This window comes from Triturus cristatus, chromosome 7 (genome assembly GCF_964204655.1).
Source record: "Triturus cristatus chromosome 7, aTriCri1.1, whole genome shotgun sequence".
Lineage (NCBI taxonomy): Eukaryota > Metazoa > Chordata > Amphibia > Caudata > Salamandridae > Triturus > Triturus cristatus.
Window position 1 is genome coordinate 1,358,593,059 of NC_140590.1, and position 14,278 is coordinate 1,358,607,336.

The window sequence follows — 14,278 nt, forward strand, 5'->3', positions numbered from 1 at the left end:
GAGATTGACATGAAAGCCATCAATCCATGAACAATGGCTGATTCTTTGTAGTATTGTATATAATACTGTCTACGAAAGACCGCTGGAGCCGTCAGTAGTTAGACCGCAAAAAGAGAAAAAACAAGCATTTGCAATTCAATAGGTCTCGCAATGACCTTGTTTTGAGCTATTGGCATTGAAAATGTAATCGTTTTTTTTTTCCCTTCGTGAAGCATTAATCAGGTAATGGCGTTGTAAATGACAATGTCTTTTACCCCCATGTTAACCCCCGCATACAGACATACATAGAAAGCGCACTACAAACGAGCACACATGCATGCACACGCTGAGAAACACAGGCACCCCGTGAGAGAGGCACACGGGTGCACCGAAGCACATGCTCTCACACGCAGGCACACTGAGTCACAGGCCCACTGAAGCTTTGGGTCTGGCAGACTAGCCGACATACCAGACACAGTCACACTGAGTAGAGGCGCACACATGCTGAGATACGGATCATACGAACACCCGAGGCAGAAGCACACTGAGAGACTCGGGCATGTGGGATCAGCAAACATGGAGACCCATGTGCGGATCATTTGGGGTCACTGGCACATTGAGGCGAGTGCATCCTTGGTAATAGGGTTGAATAATAACAAGATAGAAGAGGTCTCAACAGGCCTTGCCACTGTGTTCACAACATACCTGTCCTGTTATTCCAGTGATGTAAGGGATTTCAATTCTGTACCTAGCCTGAAGATGTTACATCTACCCTGCCTTTGTACTCTGGGATATTGTATCTGTCTTGTAGACAAGATCATGGTGCTGCGCCAGTTTAAGTCATTGCGCTAACGGTTAATACAATACACGGCACAACGGGACCTTCCTCAACTCTGCACTCTTTCCTCTGAACCACAAAATTCCTTCACAGCCGTAAACCCCCCACTGGTATTAGTATCACTTAGCCCAAGAAGGGGAGGGCTACCTGAGTGTTCCGGGATCCAGAGACCAAGGACTGGGTCATTCGCCTCTAGGAGACAAAATGAGCAATGGTGCCGGCCAGTCTGCGTCCGGGCAGTAGTATGCATGGTGTCAGCGTGAACCCTGACCACCTCCTAACCCCTCGAGCGCTGGCCTAATGTGTTATTGTGCTATTTGCGATGCAGCATTCCGGTCCTGGGTACTTCCCAACATTATGTGGTGTTCGTGGGTAAAGTGCCCATCCTAGATTGTGGATGCCTGAGTTGTAATCTTGGCTCTCCCACTGGACTTCGTGTGAACCTGGACAAATACGTTTATCCCCCGTTGCTCATTTCCTACATCTGACTTACATTAGAAACATCTGTGTTGGGCTAAATGTGGGTATTAAGTGCTGCTTAGATGACTGATTATATGTCTGAGAAGCCACGGAGTCAGGGAGTGGTATTCAAGAAGCATTGGCGAGTTCATCTATCGTGCCTTAGAGGGGTGTCCACTGTCTCTGATAAGAATCACCGGCGCTAGGCGGTGTTTCAGAATAATTCAGGAATGGTGCTGAATACTGGTCGAATTCATGTCTTGAAACACACATGGTCTTTTGTAATGTTGCCCTTTACAGCGCTGCACGCATCGGCGCTACTCTTGCAAACTTCCTGTCAAAGATACGGAGCGCATTGTGGAGAGGGTGGGCGTGAAGGTCGAAAAAGCTATGATAACTGCGGTGAATGGAATTACAAGTAACTGCAGAATCAAAATTAGAAAGGCTGCAACAGTCGAATGCATTTAAGAGCCCGGGGAATTCGTCCATTCTTCCGTGTATCCCCTCTTCTTTCCACCTTAGCGCAGGCCGTACATGTCCTCCTACTACAGCTCTCCACCCTGGCCTACACCCATGTTTGCAACCCTCCTCCCACTCCGTAAAGTCCCCGTGCACTAACATCCGTGACTCACCCTCTAGCAGCCGGGTGATGAGGCTGTCCACGTTCAGTTCTCTGTCCGCCGCCATGCTCTGCCGATAGTGCACTCGTAGCCTCACCCTACCCCCTGCACTGAAGTCTTCCGCTTCTGGCGTCGCATGCAGCAGTTGTGAGTTGTAATCTTGGCTCTCCCACTGGATTTCATTGTGTGATCCTGGACAAATACGTTTATCCCCGTTGCTCATTTCCTACATCTGACTTACATTAGAAACATCTGTGTTGGGCTAAATGTGGGTATTAAGTGCTGCTTAGACGACTGATTATAATATGTCTGAGAAGCCACGGAGTCCGGGAGTGGTATTCAAGAAGCATTGGTGAGTTCATCCATCGTGCCTTAGAGGGGTGTCCACTGTCTCTAATAAGATTCACCAGCGATAGGCGATGTTTCGGAATAATTCAGTAATGGTGCAGAATACTGGTTGGATTCATGTCTTGATACACCCTTGGTCTTTTGTAATGTTGCCCTTTACAGCGGCGCTATTCTTGCAAACTTCCTGTCAAAGATCCGGAGCGCATTGTGGAGAGGGTGGGCGTGAAGGTCTTTGGTTGAAACAGATGGCCCCTGCGCGCCGCTGCTAATTAAAACCAGATGGCCCCCTTAAATATAAGGAATTGCTTCGTGAGAGCCGTGAAGCAGACGAGCCTGTCCGGATGGGCCGTCTGAAAAGGAGAAAGGGCAGTGACAAAAAAAAAACATTTCCAATGGCAGGCCACCGTTTAGCACAAATGGTGATGCAAGCCAATGAAAATGAGGGGCGGGGCTTCGAGTCCCCTTCTGAAATCTCCTCTCAAACTATAGTTCTCGCCAAGCGATCAGCGCACGCGCTGCAACGCTAGGCGAGACCTAAAAAACCAAATGAGCCGACCAGTTAAAATCCACCTAATAACAAGCACTGACCCAGTCACTGCCTAAAAGTCTGTTTTGACCTCTTGGCTTTCTCAACGCTAAGTGCTGAAGTTGCTCCGTATTGACAAAAAGAAATGCTTTTTTGTCCATGCTGTGCAGGATGAGCCAAAGAAAAAGAATGTTAAAAAGAGCCCAATGACGTATTCGTGCATATGCTTGTACACATCATGATGTAGTGGTGGTCAAGCATGATGGCATGTGTGCCCAGACATTACCATGCATGTGCTCACACGCAGCATGATGCAACCACAATTTTGTTTCCTTTTATTTATCTCCTCCAAGATGGCAAATGGCACTTGGTGAAGTAAATTTGAAAAAAGTATTTAATCTTGCGAAAGCACTTTTTAAAAATGAAGCTGACCGGCAGCGTTGGACCGCTGCTGAGCCCTCTTAAAACAACTTATGTCTTTTTTTCAAAGGACCATGACGGGACGGGTGGAGCAGAAGTCAACATGGGGAGGGGTTAACAGGGAGTGAGTTGGGGAGCAACAAAGGAACTTGAGGCAGGAGGCGGGGAATAAAAAGAAAAAGCAGAGTTGGGAGAAGCAATGAATGAGCTTAGGTGGCAGAAAAATGGAGTAATTGGAGTGCACAGCGGGAGGGCAGATATTTGCAGGGGGAAGGCAGCACACAGGAGGGAGAGCAAGAAAAACAAGCACTCTTATGGAATGCTGAAAGCAAAAGAAAGTAGTAATTCCCTGAATGTGAGCAATTGAAGGATACAAGTCATCCAATAAAAAGGATTGTGTATAAGCTATGCTCCAGAAGAGGGATACAACCAAGATGAGAAAGAAATGCCACTGAATTAGAAACGAGCAAATAAGATTGACAAGAAAACTAACCAATGGTATGCAGGGGGCAGGCCCAGAGCCCACTGCAAGTTGTGGTATGATCCACAATGGTTCCTTTCAAGAAAAGGCAGCTAAAAGGTGTCTGCCCACAAACCCTAAAAAAGCAACATAAAATAAAGTATCATCTTTTTGAAGAGGAATTAAAAAAAACATATTTTTCCCTATTTTGGTCAAACCAAATTGATGCTTGACCAAGTTCCCTAGAGTAAGCAGAGTATGTCCTGGGCAAGTTTCCCTGTAGTTTGCTAAAGTATGTTATTTGCTTAATGCATACTGCCTTCATTGGTGCTTCCTAGGATACCTATCAATCATTAACTCCTAAGATCATCTCACCCTGTAAGGCTATCCTGCACTTGTTTTTCTTTTTTAATTATTTACACTTGTGTACCTGGATGATGTGCCTGTGTGCATAACACGTGTGTCCTACCTTCAATTCAATTAAAAAATACTTTATTTAGACAATAAATTCTATCAAAGTGCCTAAAATTACAAATACAAACACAAGGAGATGATGGACAGAGCACTGAAACGTTGCAGACACTCACCCCCAGTCACAGATCTGGGTTGAATCCATAATTGTTCTTTAGCTCACTTCGCCACCCCAGTTCAGACACAGCTATATGCAAATCAGTCTTGAGCTAAGGAAGGATGATGGATTCAACCCAGATCTGTGACTGGGGGTGAGTGTCTGAAAAGTTTCAGCGCTCCGTCCATCATCTCCTTGCGCTTTCTTTGTTTGTCCTAAGTTGGCACAGTATGCCCAGAAGTGGGTCCCTTGCTCACTTTGCCATTGGATTCAAGCTAGCCGGTCTGATGAGGGCTGTTAGCCCGAAACCGGTCCCAGGATGCTTGTTTCCGGTATAGAGAAGACATGGCTTGGCAGTTAGGCCTGGACTGTTCCCATGAGGCACAGGGTCAAGACTGATATGCATATAGCTGTGTTTGAACTGGGGTAGCGAAGTGAGCTAAAGAACGATGATGGATTCAGCCCATATCTGTGACTGGAGTGAGTGTCTGAAAAGTTTCAGCGCTCCGTCCATCATCTCCTTGTGTTTGCTTTGTTTGTCCTAAGTTGGCAGGGAATGCCCAGATGTGGGTTCCTTGCTCACTTTGCCACTGGATTCAAGGTAGCTTGGCTGATGAGGGCTGTTAGCCCGAAACTGGTCCCAGGATGCTTGTTTCCAGTCCAGGGAAGACATGGCTTGGCAGTTCGGGCTGGACTGTTCCCATGAGGCACTGGGTCAAGAGTCATTTGCATATAGCTGTGTCTGAACTGGGGAGGCGAAGTGAGCTAAAGAATGATGATGGATTCAACCCAGATCTGTGACGGGGGGTGAGTGTCTGAAAAGTTTCAGAGCTCCGTCCATCATCTCCTTGTGTTTGCTTTAAAATTACAAATAATCTTAATGTAATGGTTATTATCCTAATGTGTCCTACCTGTTTGCCCTTTTATATTACTGTACGTGTCTACACTTGTTTGCGCTCTGCTATTTGTAGTTATGTATTCCATGTCTGGTTGTTTCCATTTATTTTCACCACAAATTCCTATGTGTGTTTCTCACCGTTTGTCCTATTTGTGTGTTCCTTTCTGTTCATCTTACTGTGTACATTGTCCCATTTGTTTGTGTTCATTAACAATGCTTGTTTTACCTTCCGATGAGCACATTATATTATTCTACAACTCGCATCCCATGTATTCAAATTAAGATACCTTAGTTCGAAAAAACTTGATTTCTATATCTTCTTTCAGCTTTCTCCTTACATTCTTTGAAAACGCAGTTCAATTTGTTCTAGTGGCTGCAGGTGGTTGGAATTGGCACGCATTTTTGAGGACTGGGACTTGTTTGTTATCATCAGACATTTACCCACAGCAAGAAGGAGAAAGGCAGAAAACTGAGAAAAAAGCAGGAGAAGAAATATAGGAAAAACAGTGGCAAAGTGTGAAAGTATAGGGGAAAAAGAAACTGCAAGAGTGTTTTAAAGAGACTGGAAATGTAGGGTGGTGGAAGAAAGAAGCATGAGGCGGAATCAAGAGTAGGCAGTCTTGGTAGCCATCAACCCTGACAATCAGCAGGACAATGATAGAAAAGCTGTGGGCCCCTGTACTTAGTATATATTTTATTGTTATTATTAATAGAATTATTATTATTAGTAGTAGTATAATTTATTGGATTCTGCAATTCCTTTATAAAAGTCTGTCTCTAATTTCTTTATAATAGGCGACTTGTAACACACCCAGTCACCTTTTAGGTCACAGAGCAGAAAAAGCTGCTGTTTAAAGAAAAACAAATGTTGCATTTCTTTCTTCTGCTCTGTTTTTAGGTCGAGCCCAGAGCAGCGCGCATGCGTTGCTCTAAGAAAACAACCTCTCGGAATCACTCAGGGCTTTTCACACGCTCGTGCGTGTGTTTTTTTGCTGCATTTTTACCAGCGGGTTCTGCAATAAACAGGCCCGCAGTGTATGCACACAACAGTTGATTGTAAATTACAATGATGTGTAGCTCGGTGCTCGTCGCCCTTTTCTAGTAGGTAGTGTAGGTGACTGAGGGTCGCATTTTGTAACTTGTTCTCCTAACCAGGTGCTCGTCCTCTTCTTTTCCGAGTGCTGGCCCCTGGCTTCCGGGGTGCTGGACCTCCAAATTTCCAAAAGCTACAGTGTCGCTCGGCCCGCTAAATTTAGCCTCAAATTACTGTTCAGAAATCTCAGTATAGGAGAGCTACACAAAACACCAGTGTGTACGGTAGGAGTGTTGTGTTAATGGGAGTTGTGCTCTCGATATTGCAACGGAGTGACATTATTCTATGCAACACTCAATATATCGACCAGATTCTTTGTGACTGAAGCATCAAGGGTTGTCAGTCACAGGCGGGTTGTACTTTAACATAATCAAAATCTAATTTGCCCAGTTCTAGTGCACTCAGTTTCAGCTATGCCCAAAAATCTATGCATTTTTACAGATGCGTATACAGAGCATTCTAGTCACATTGGCATGGAAGTGCTTCATGTATAAAAACAGTACACAGCAGATTAAAGTAACAGAATACAGGAGAAGAGCCTCAATCGTATGTCTTCAGCTCATCAGTAAGAAACTTTTGTTATGGTTCAGTTCTTTCTCGGTCAACCTCTCCTGGCTAATATGAGTAGCACAGGGGTTGTTTATGTTTTTTAAGTATAGGCAAGACGCTAAGCATGCCTGAGCACCGAACAGGAGTTTTCATATCCACTAGGGGGCCCATACAATCATAAACTGGACACAATAAAACGTTTTGAGAATAAAACATGTTGACAAGGGTTCTCTCACTTCTTAACGAATGACATCAAATTGGAGTTGCAAAGTCACTCTTCAAAGAATACAAAATCAAGCAGCAGCTCTGCCTGAACCTGAGAAAATGGAAGTCACATAGCCGCAGTCCTGAAAGAGCTCTACTGGCACTCAGTCCTTTGCTACTGTATACAGAGTCTGTGGGGAGGACTGTCCAGGTTACTTGCAAAAATATACTTAATTGGTTGTTCCCCCAAGATCTGATAGCGGCAAGTGAGTTGTCCAGCTTATTTTCAACTGCGCAAAGCATGGAGGAAAAACATTAACACTCCAGGTTCAGGGCTTAGGATCAACGTCAACCCACTGTTGATTTACCAGGCTGCTTTCAAGAGGTTATTCTCAACATAGTTATTGAAGGAGATTTTTGAGCCCACAAGATGGCTAAAGTCTAAAAGTCGAGATATGCCAACTCAGAGTGACTTTTGTCAGTCAGGTGGCAGAAGACGTGTGCACAAGGATCAGACCACTATGAAGACGTGCACCCCTGGCTGGTGTAAATAAATTGGTACAAGGACAATAGAACCGCGCCAGAGAATTGCTTCGAGAACACAATGTGGTTAACTGGTTAGCTCTATGAAAGTAAATGAGTGTAGGACATTTCATTCAGTTTGGATTAGAATTATGTTTATCTTTAGGCAAAAATAGACCCCAGTGAAACGAATACATTTGTATTCACAAAATCAAGTTTGAGGGATCTACATATTTTTCTGTTTGATATGCCATTGAAGATCTAGTTTGGATAGGTATAGTTTGGAGAAGAGACTCGACATCACAGGCATGCCATGATGCAATTTCATTTGCGAGCTGCCTGTTTCTAAAAATGCTGAAGTCTCTCTTCCTCCACACAGGTGCAATCTCCAGATAACAGGAGGTGAAGGGAAGAAGTGGAGAGAAGAGTGCGCTTTTTCATAGGGAGACTACCTGTCTTTTATATTCTGAGGACTAAGGACACGCCCCTTACTAGAATTGTGCCTCTAAGAGCTTCAAAGCCACCTGAAGCAGTCAGTGCTCCGCATATGCCCTTGCTGCTTGTTTGCAGAGATGTTGCTGTGGTTACTAGTCTCTTCTCTTTATTCCTGACTGACTGACTGACTGTCTAACTGACTGACTCTCTCACTCTCTCTCACTGACTGACTGACTCTCTTACTGACTGACTCTCACTCTCTCTCTCACTGACTGACTCTCTCTCTCTCTCACTGTCTGACTCTCTCTCTCTCTCACTGACTGACTCTCTCACTGACTGACTCTCTCACTGACTGACTCTCTCACAGACTAACTCTCTCACTGACTGACTCTCTTACTGACTGACTCTCTTACTGACCGACTCCATCACTGTCTCACTCTCTCTCTCACTGACTGACTGTCTCGCTCTCTCTCTCACTGACTGACTCACTGACTGACTCTCACTGGCTGACTGACTCCCACTGACTCTCTCTCTCTCACTGACTAACTGACTCTCTCACTGACTGACTGGCTGACTAACTAACTGACTGACTCTCTCACTGACTGACTGACTCTCTTACTGACTGACTCTCTCACTCTCTCACTGACTCTCTCACTCTCTCACTGTCTGACTCGCTCTCTCTCTCACTGTCTGACTCTCTCTCTCTCACTGACTGACTGACTCTCACTCTCTCTCTCTCACTGACTGACTGTCTCGGTCTCTCTCTCACTGACTCACTCACTGACTGACTGACTCTCACTGGCTGACTGACTCTCACTGACTAACTGACTCTCTCACTGACTGACTGACTGACTGACTGACTGACTGACTAACTGACTCTCTCTCTGACTGTTATACAGGTACTATTTCCCAACCTTCACCCTCCTCTTATTTATTCCCCCCCTAACAAAAAAAAACATAACAATCAACCATTGGGACAGGCAGATAGAAGTTGCCAGCATTGAAAAACCAAAAAAAAACTCAAGACATTATTTATTGTTAATATTTTTTTAATATGGTCGTTCAGTTGTACATAATGCTTACTTGGTCATAGATAAGGTAACAAAAATGCTTCTGACACTTCTTTGTTATAACTTTTCAGCATGCTGCAGACTTCTGTACAGCACAGCTTAAAGACATAGGCAAAGTCAATATCTCTGGCTAAACACTTACAAGGTCCCAAAGGCGAGACCTATTGGCTATGCCAATGCTATTCTAACTTACAATGACAAACAGAAAAGTGCTATTTATGGCAACGCATTCATTTTGTGCCGTAGCTTTTTTTTTTTTTTTTAAATGGCTTGTATTAAAGTGATTCTAATATCTGTTTTGCAAAAAATATCTAACGGCTTTTTAAATGTTTAATTTTGCACTAGTCGTTCCACTTTTGTTCTTCATATTTCCAAACGTACTCTCTTTTTCATATGAAAGAGCTATGCACCAAGCAAGGATTTAAGTGATTTGTGGGAAAGAAGTTGGTGTGAACATCAATTATATGGGATAAAGTACCCCCTGCTGTTCATAACCTCAAAGTTGCCAGGGCGGCCAGCCTGGCTCGCGGATGGGGGAGCGGGCATGCGCAGGGTAGGGGGGGGTGCGCGGGCTGCTTTTCTAAAATAAAACAAAACTTACCTTGCCCCCGCCTGGTCCAGTGTCTTCTCTCCTGCTCGCTTGTGTCCAACTTCAGGTCGGAACAGGAAGCAGGCAGCCAGGATCCCACCCCTAAGCCAGCCGTCACACGGCGCTCAGCCTGGGGTTGGAGGGGTAGGCATGTTTTCCATACAGGCTGTAATGCAACCTGCATGGAGAACAGAGAAGTGTGCATGACTGTTTTGGGCGGCCTGAGAGGGCCAACCAAACAGTCATTGTGCAGAGGAGTTTTCTACCACTCCTCCCCTGCAGCTCCGCCCCACCCCCTCACACACTGCCTCAGCAGTAGGAAAAAATAAAAAGAGAACATTCCATTATTATCATTTTATTTTTTCCTTTCTTTGCTGCTCCTGTCAGTGGGGCAACGCTCCTCCGCCTTAGCACAGGGGCCGCCACTGCAAAGTTCCTAACCTTATAAAGGAACTCAGCCTTCTGCTGTGTTCACCTATGTGGTCATGAAACTCCTTTGTGATTTGCAATACCCTTCTAATGTATGACAGGGAGTACTTTATCGTATTTATTATTATTATTTCAAGAAAAGCACTATATGAAACATCTTAGGAGGACTTGTCTCTGGGGTTCACAGCCTCTTTATCTACCCAGTGTCTGATGAGGCAGGAGCAGCTGCCAGTTTCTATTCTTTCAAGCTGGACCTGCAGTCCCATTTTAAGGATTCAATGGTAGTTTCCCAAGGCAGCCAGGGTCGGACTGGGACAGAAAATAGGCCATGTCACCAAAATAAAAGTGGCCCTACTAGTTCATCAGTTAGCTAAAAAGAGTGGCCAACGTTTGCAAATTGGGGCAGTGTTGAACTTATAAAGACACGCTTTATGCGTGTTTTGCACTGTATGGAAGACTGCATGGATTTGTGCTTGCACCAGGCAATGTTTGTTTCAATATCAGTGAAAACAACAAACGAACTGACCCTGCAGACCTTGAAACGGGCCCATAAACAGCCAAAAACAGGCCCGCGCACTGACTTGTCAGACCAGCCCATCGGCCACTGCCTGGTTGCCCTGTAGGTCAGTCCAACCCTGAAAGTAGTCCATGTTTTGGGGTTGGTTCTGTCCTTGCAGATGTGATAGGTGAATTGTGGGCACTGCCCATTCAGCCCCTACAGTTCTTGGTGGGAAAATGCCGACATCTTGTGGCGACTGGAGGGACTTCAATTCTCACTCATTGCAACGTGCCTCTCTCTCAAAGCAGACTTGATGTCACAGCTGGTGAAAAGGCCTGTGAATGAACTCTAAATGCATCTGTTTAAGAGCTCTGTTGTGGGTATAAAGCAACTGTGTTGAGCTGTGGAGGGTTCAGGGAGTGATCCCACGTCAGAGGTGTTCCAGAACCTTCGTTTGATGATCAGGAGCCACTTTGCGTATTTCAGAGTACAGCTTGCTACTTTTTGTAGTTCTTGAGTCTACTTTGGTGAGGTCTTGGTGTTATTCTGTTCATTTTACATTTTTGTGTTTACTTTTGTTAGCATCCTATTGATGTCACTTTCAGTTTTATCGTTGACTAAAATAGTTGTTACGTCACCTGCTCTGATATCATCAGTTATGCAAATTAGCTCTCACTTTCAACAATTTCCAAAACTTGAGAGCTCTGTGACAGCTCCTAGCTCTACAGGCATAGCTGCCAAACCGGCAACCAACCCACCCACCCAGCCTCATCCTGAAATTTCACTTAATCCAAACACTCAAAACAAAATCGGATCTAATGTATGTACTTTAAAAGGATAACCGGCTGAGTCCAGAGCCCATCGCCCCTCCCTTTGCACACGTTCTACAGCAGGCGTCGTAGCCAGCTCAGCCACTTAAACGTCTTGTGGACAGAGGCTGACCATGGCTCCTCCCCCGGGGCCACAACAGTTGTAGGGATAAATGTAGGCATGGCTGCGTTATGACTTTAAAGTACACTTGCACCGCCGATGCGGGCTCAGCTTCCCTTCTCTAGTGCAAAGTTCAGCCATACCAGCATCAGCCTCATCACTCGAGAGTGGGGCAGAGAGAGGCGCGGGTAAACAAACTCCCTCGGACATTTAATTAACAGCATTTTTGTGCTCCATTTTTCAGATCAAGCTGAGGCAGGATGAGGAGAAGAAGCAGCTGTGCTCTCTGCGCGACCAGCTGAAGCCCGCCCTGCAGCTCGAGCCCAAAGAGGTAGGACCCTGCCTGGCACCGTCCCCTGTGCGCCCGGGGGTGACTGGCATGCCCACTGCACGCGTGTGGACGTGGGTGCTTGTGCTGCACGGATCTGGGCCCTTGTGATGCACGGAGGCGCGCCCTCGTCATGCATGGATGTAGACTTCGGTGATGTAGAGATTGGCCCTATTACTACAGGGATGTGCACCCTTGTGATGTATGGTAATGGACCCTTGGGGTGCACGGAGGTGGGTCCTTTTGATGCACGGAGGCGAGCCCTCGTAATGCATGGATGTAGACCTCGGTGATGTATAAAGGTTGGCCCTACTACTACACGGATGTGCACCCTTGTGATGTGGGGACATGGACCCTTGGGGTGCACGGAGGTGGGCCCCTTTCATACTCCGGCTTGGGGTGCTGTAATGCACAGGTGTGAGTACTGCTTGGAATGTAGACACTTGTGATGCACATAAGCGGGCCGCTGGGCCATTGTGATGCACAGATGTGGGCACCTTGTGATGTGCGGAGGTAGGACTTTGCGATGTAGGGAGGTGGGCTCTTGTAATGCACACATGTGTGCCCCTGTGATGCATAGAGGTGGGTTCTTGTGATTAAACAATGTGTGCCACTGTGATGCACGGAGGTTGTCCCTTATAAGGCACAGATGTGGGCACCTTGTGGTGCTCAGAAGTGGGACCTTGTGATGCACGAAGGTAATACCTTGTAATGCACGGAGGTGGGCTCTTGTAATTAATGCACATATGTGTGCTACTGTGATGCATGGAGGCGGGCCCTTATGTTGCACAGAAGTGAGACCTTGTGATGCACGGAGGTGGGACCTTGCGATGCACGGAGGTGGGACCTTGCGATGCACGGAGGTGGGACCTTGCGATGCACGGAGGTGGGACCTTGCGATGCACGGAGGTGGGACCTTGCGATGCACGGAGGTGGGACCTTGCGATGCATGGAGGTGGGACCTTGTGATGCATGGAGGTGGGACCTTGCGATGCATGGAGGTGGGACCTGGTGATGCACGGAGGTGGGCTCTTGTAATTAATGCACATATGTGTGCCACTGTGATGCATGGAGGTGGGCCCTTATGTTGCTCAGAAGTGGGACCTTGTGATGCATGGAGGTGGGACTTTGTGATGCATCGAGATGGGCTCTTGTAATGCACATACGTGTGCCCCTGTGATGCATTGAGGTGGGACCTTGTGATGCCCGGAAGTGGGACCTTGTGATGCATGGAGGTGGGGTCTTGTAATTAATACACACGTGTGCCACTGTAAAGGAGGTGGGCCCTTATGTTGCCCAGAAGTGGTACCTTGTAATGCACGGTGGTGGGCTCTTGTGATACACGGTGGTGGGCTCTTGTGATGCACGGAGGTGAGACCTTGTGATGCACGGAGGTGGGACCTTGTGATGCACATATGTGTGCCCCTGGGATGCATGGAGGTGGGACCTTGTGATGCATCGAGATGGGCTCTTGTAATGCACATACGTGTGCCCCTGTGATGCATTGAGGTGGGACCTTGTGATGCCCGGAGGTGGGACCTTGTGATGCATGGAGGTGGGGTCTTGTAATTAATACACACGTGTGCCACTGTAAAGGAGGTGGGCCCTTATGTTGCCCAGAAGTGGTACCTTGTAATGCACGGTGGTGGGCTCTTGTGATACACGGTGGTGGGCTCTTGTGATGCACGGAGGTGAGACCTTGTAATGCACGGAGGTGGGACCTTGTGATGCACATATGTGTGCCCCTGGGATGCATGGAGGTGGGCTCTTGTGATGCACGGAGGTGAGACCTTGTGATGCACGGAGGTGGAACCTTGTGATGCACATATGTGTGCCCCTGTGATGCATTGAGGTGGGAACTTGTAATTAATATACACGTGTGCAACTGTAAAGCATGGAGGTGGGCCCTTATGTTGCCCAGAAGTGGTACCTTGTAATGCACGGTGGTGGGCTCTTGTGATGCACGGTGGTGGGCTCTTGTGATGCACGGAGGTGGGACCTTGTGATGCACATATGTGTGCCCCTGGGATGCATGGAGGTGGGACCTTGTGATGCACGCAGATGGTCTTTGGTAATGCACGAGCCCGAACGTGGGTCCATGTGATACACTGAGGAGGGGCCTAGCAGATAATTGACTAGAGAGTAATAGACGAGGACGCAAACATTATTAGTGCATGCACCACAGGGATGGGTCTCCAAATGCAAAGGTGGGGGATTTATACTGCCCTGGTGAGTGCTTTTCTCCTCTAATGATGCGTGTGCATCTGATACATGGGTTTGCACACTCCTGGTGCATGGATGTGAACACCACCAGGAGCGTCATGTGACCCCCACTTTAGCACCTTGTGGGGTGGGGGAGTGGGTGGCAGTGTGTGTAATATATTACTACCATCCAAACAGAAGTCATAAATAGCACTGCAGGAGAACAGTCTGGTGCTGAGGGGTGGCGGGTACAAACAGAACAAGGGGGCATAGAAAGGGAGAACAGAGGATTATGGGAGAAGTGTGGAGTGG

At 46.8% G+C, this 14,278-nt stretch overlaps 1 protein-coding gene across 1 annotated transcript in view; it reads left to right on the forward strand.

The window, feature by feature from the left end:
• Positions 1-14,278, forward strand: part of LOC146812057 (arf-GAP with SH3 domain, ANK repeat and PH domain-containing protein 1-like) — a 1,117,518-nt gene that overhangs the window by 511,758 nt on the left and 591,482 nt on the right. The window contains exon 9 of the mRNA XM_085619062.1: positions 11,681-11,767. Coding sequence (XP_085475188.1) covers positions 11,681-11,767 — 87 coding nt within the window. The remainder of the gene's footprint in view (positions 1-11,680; positions 11,768-14,278) is intronic.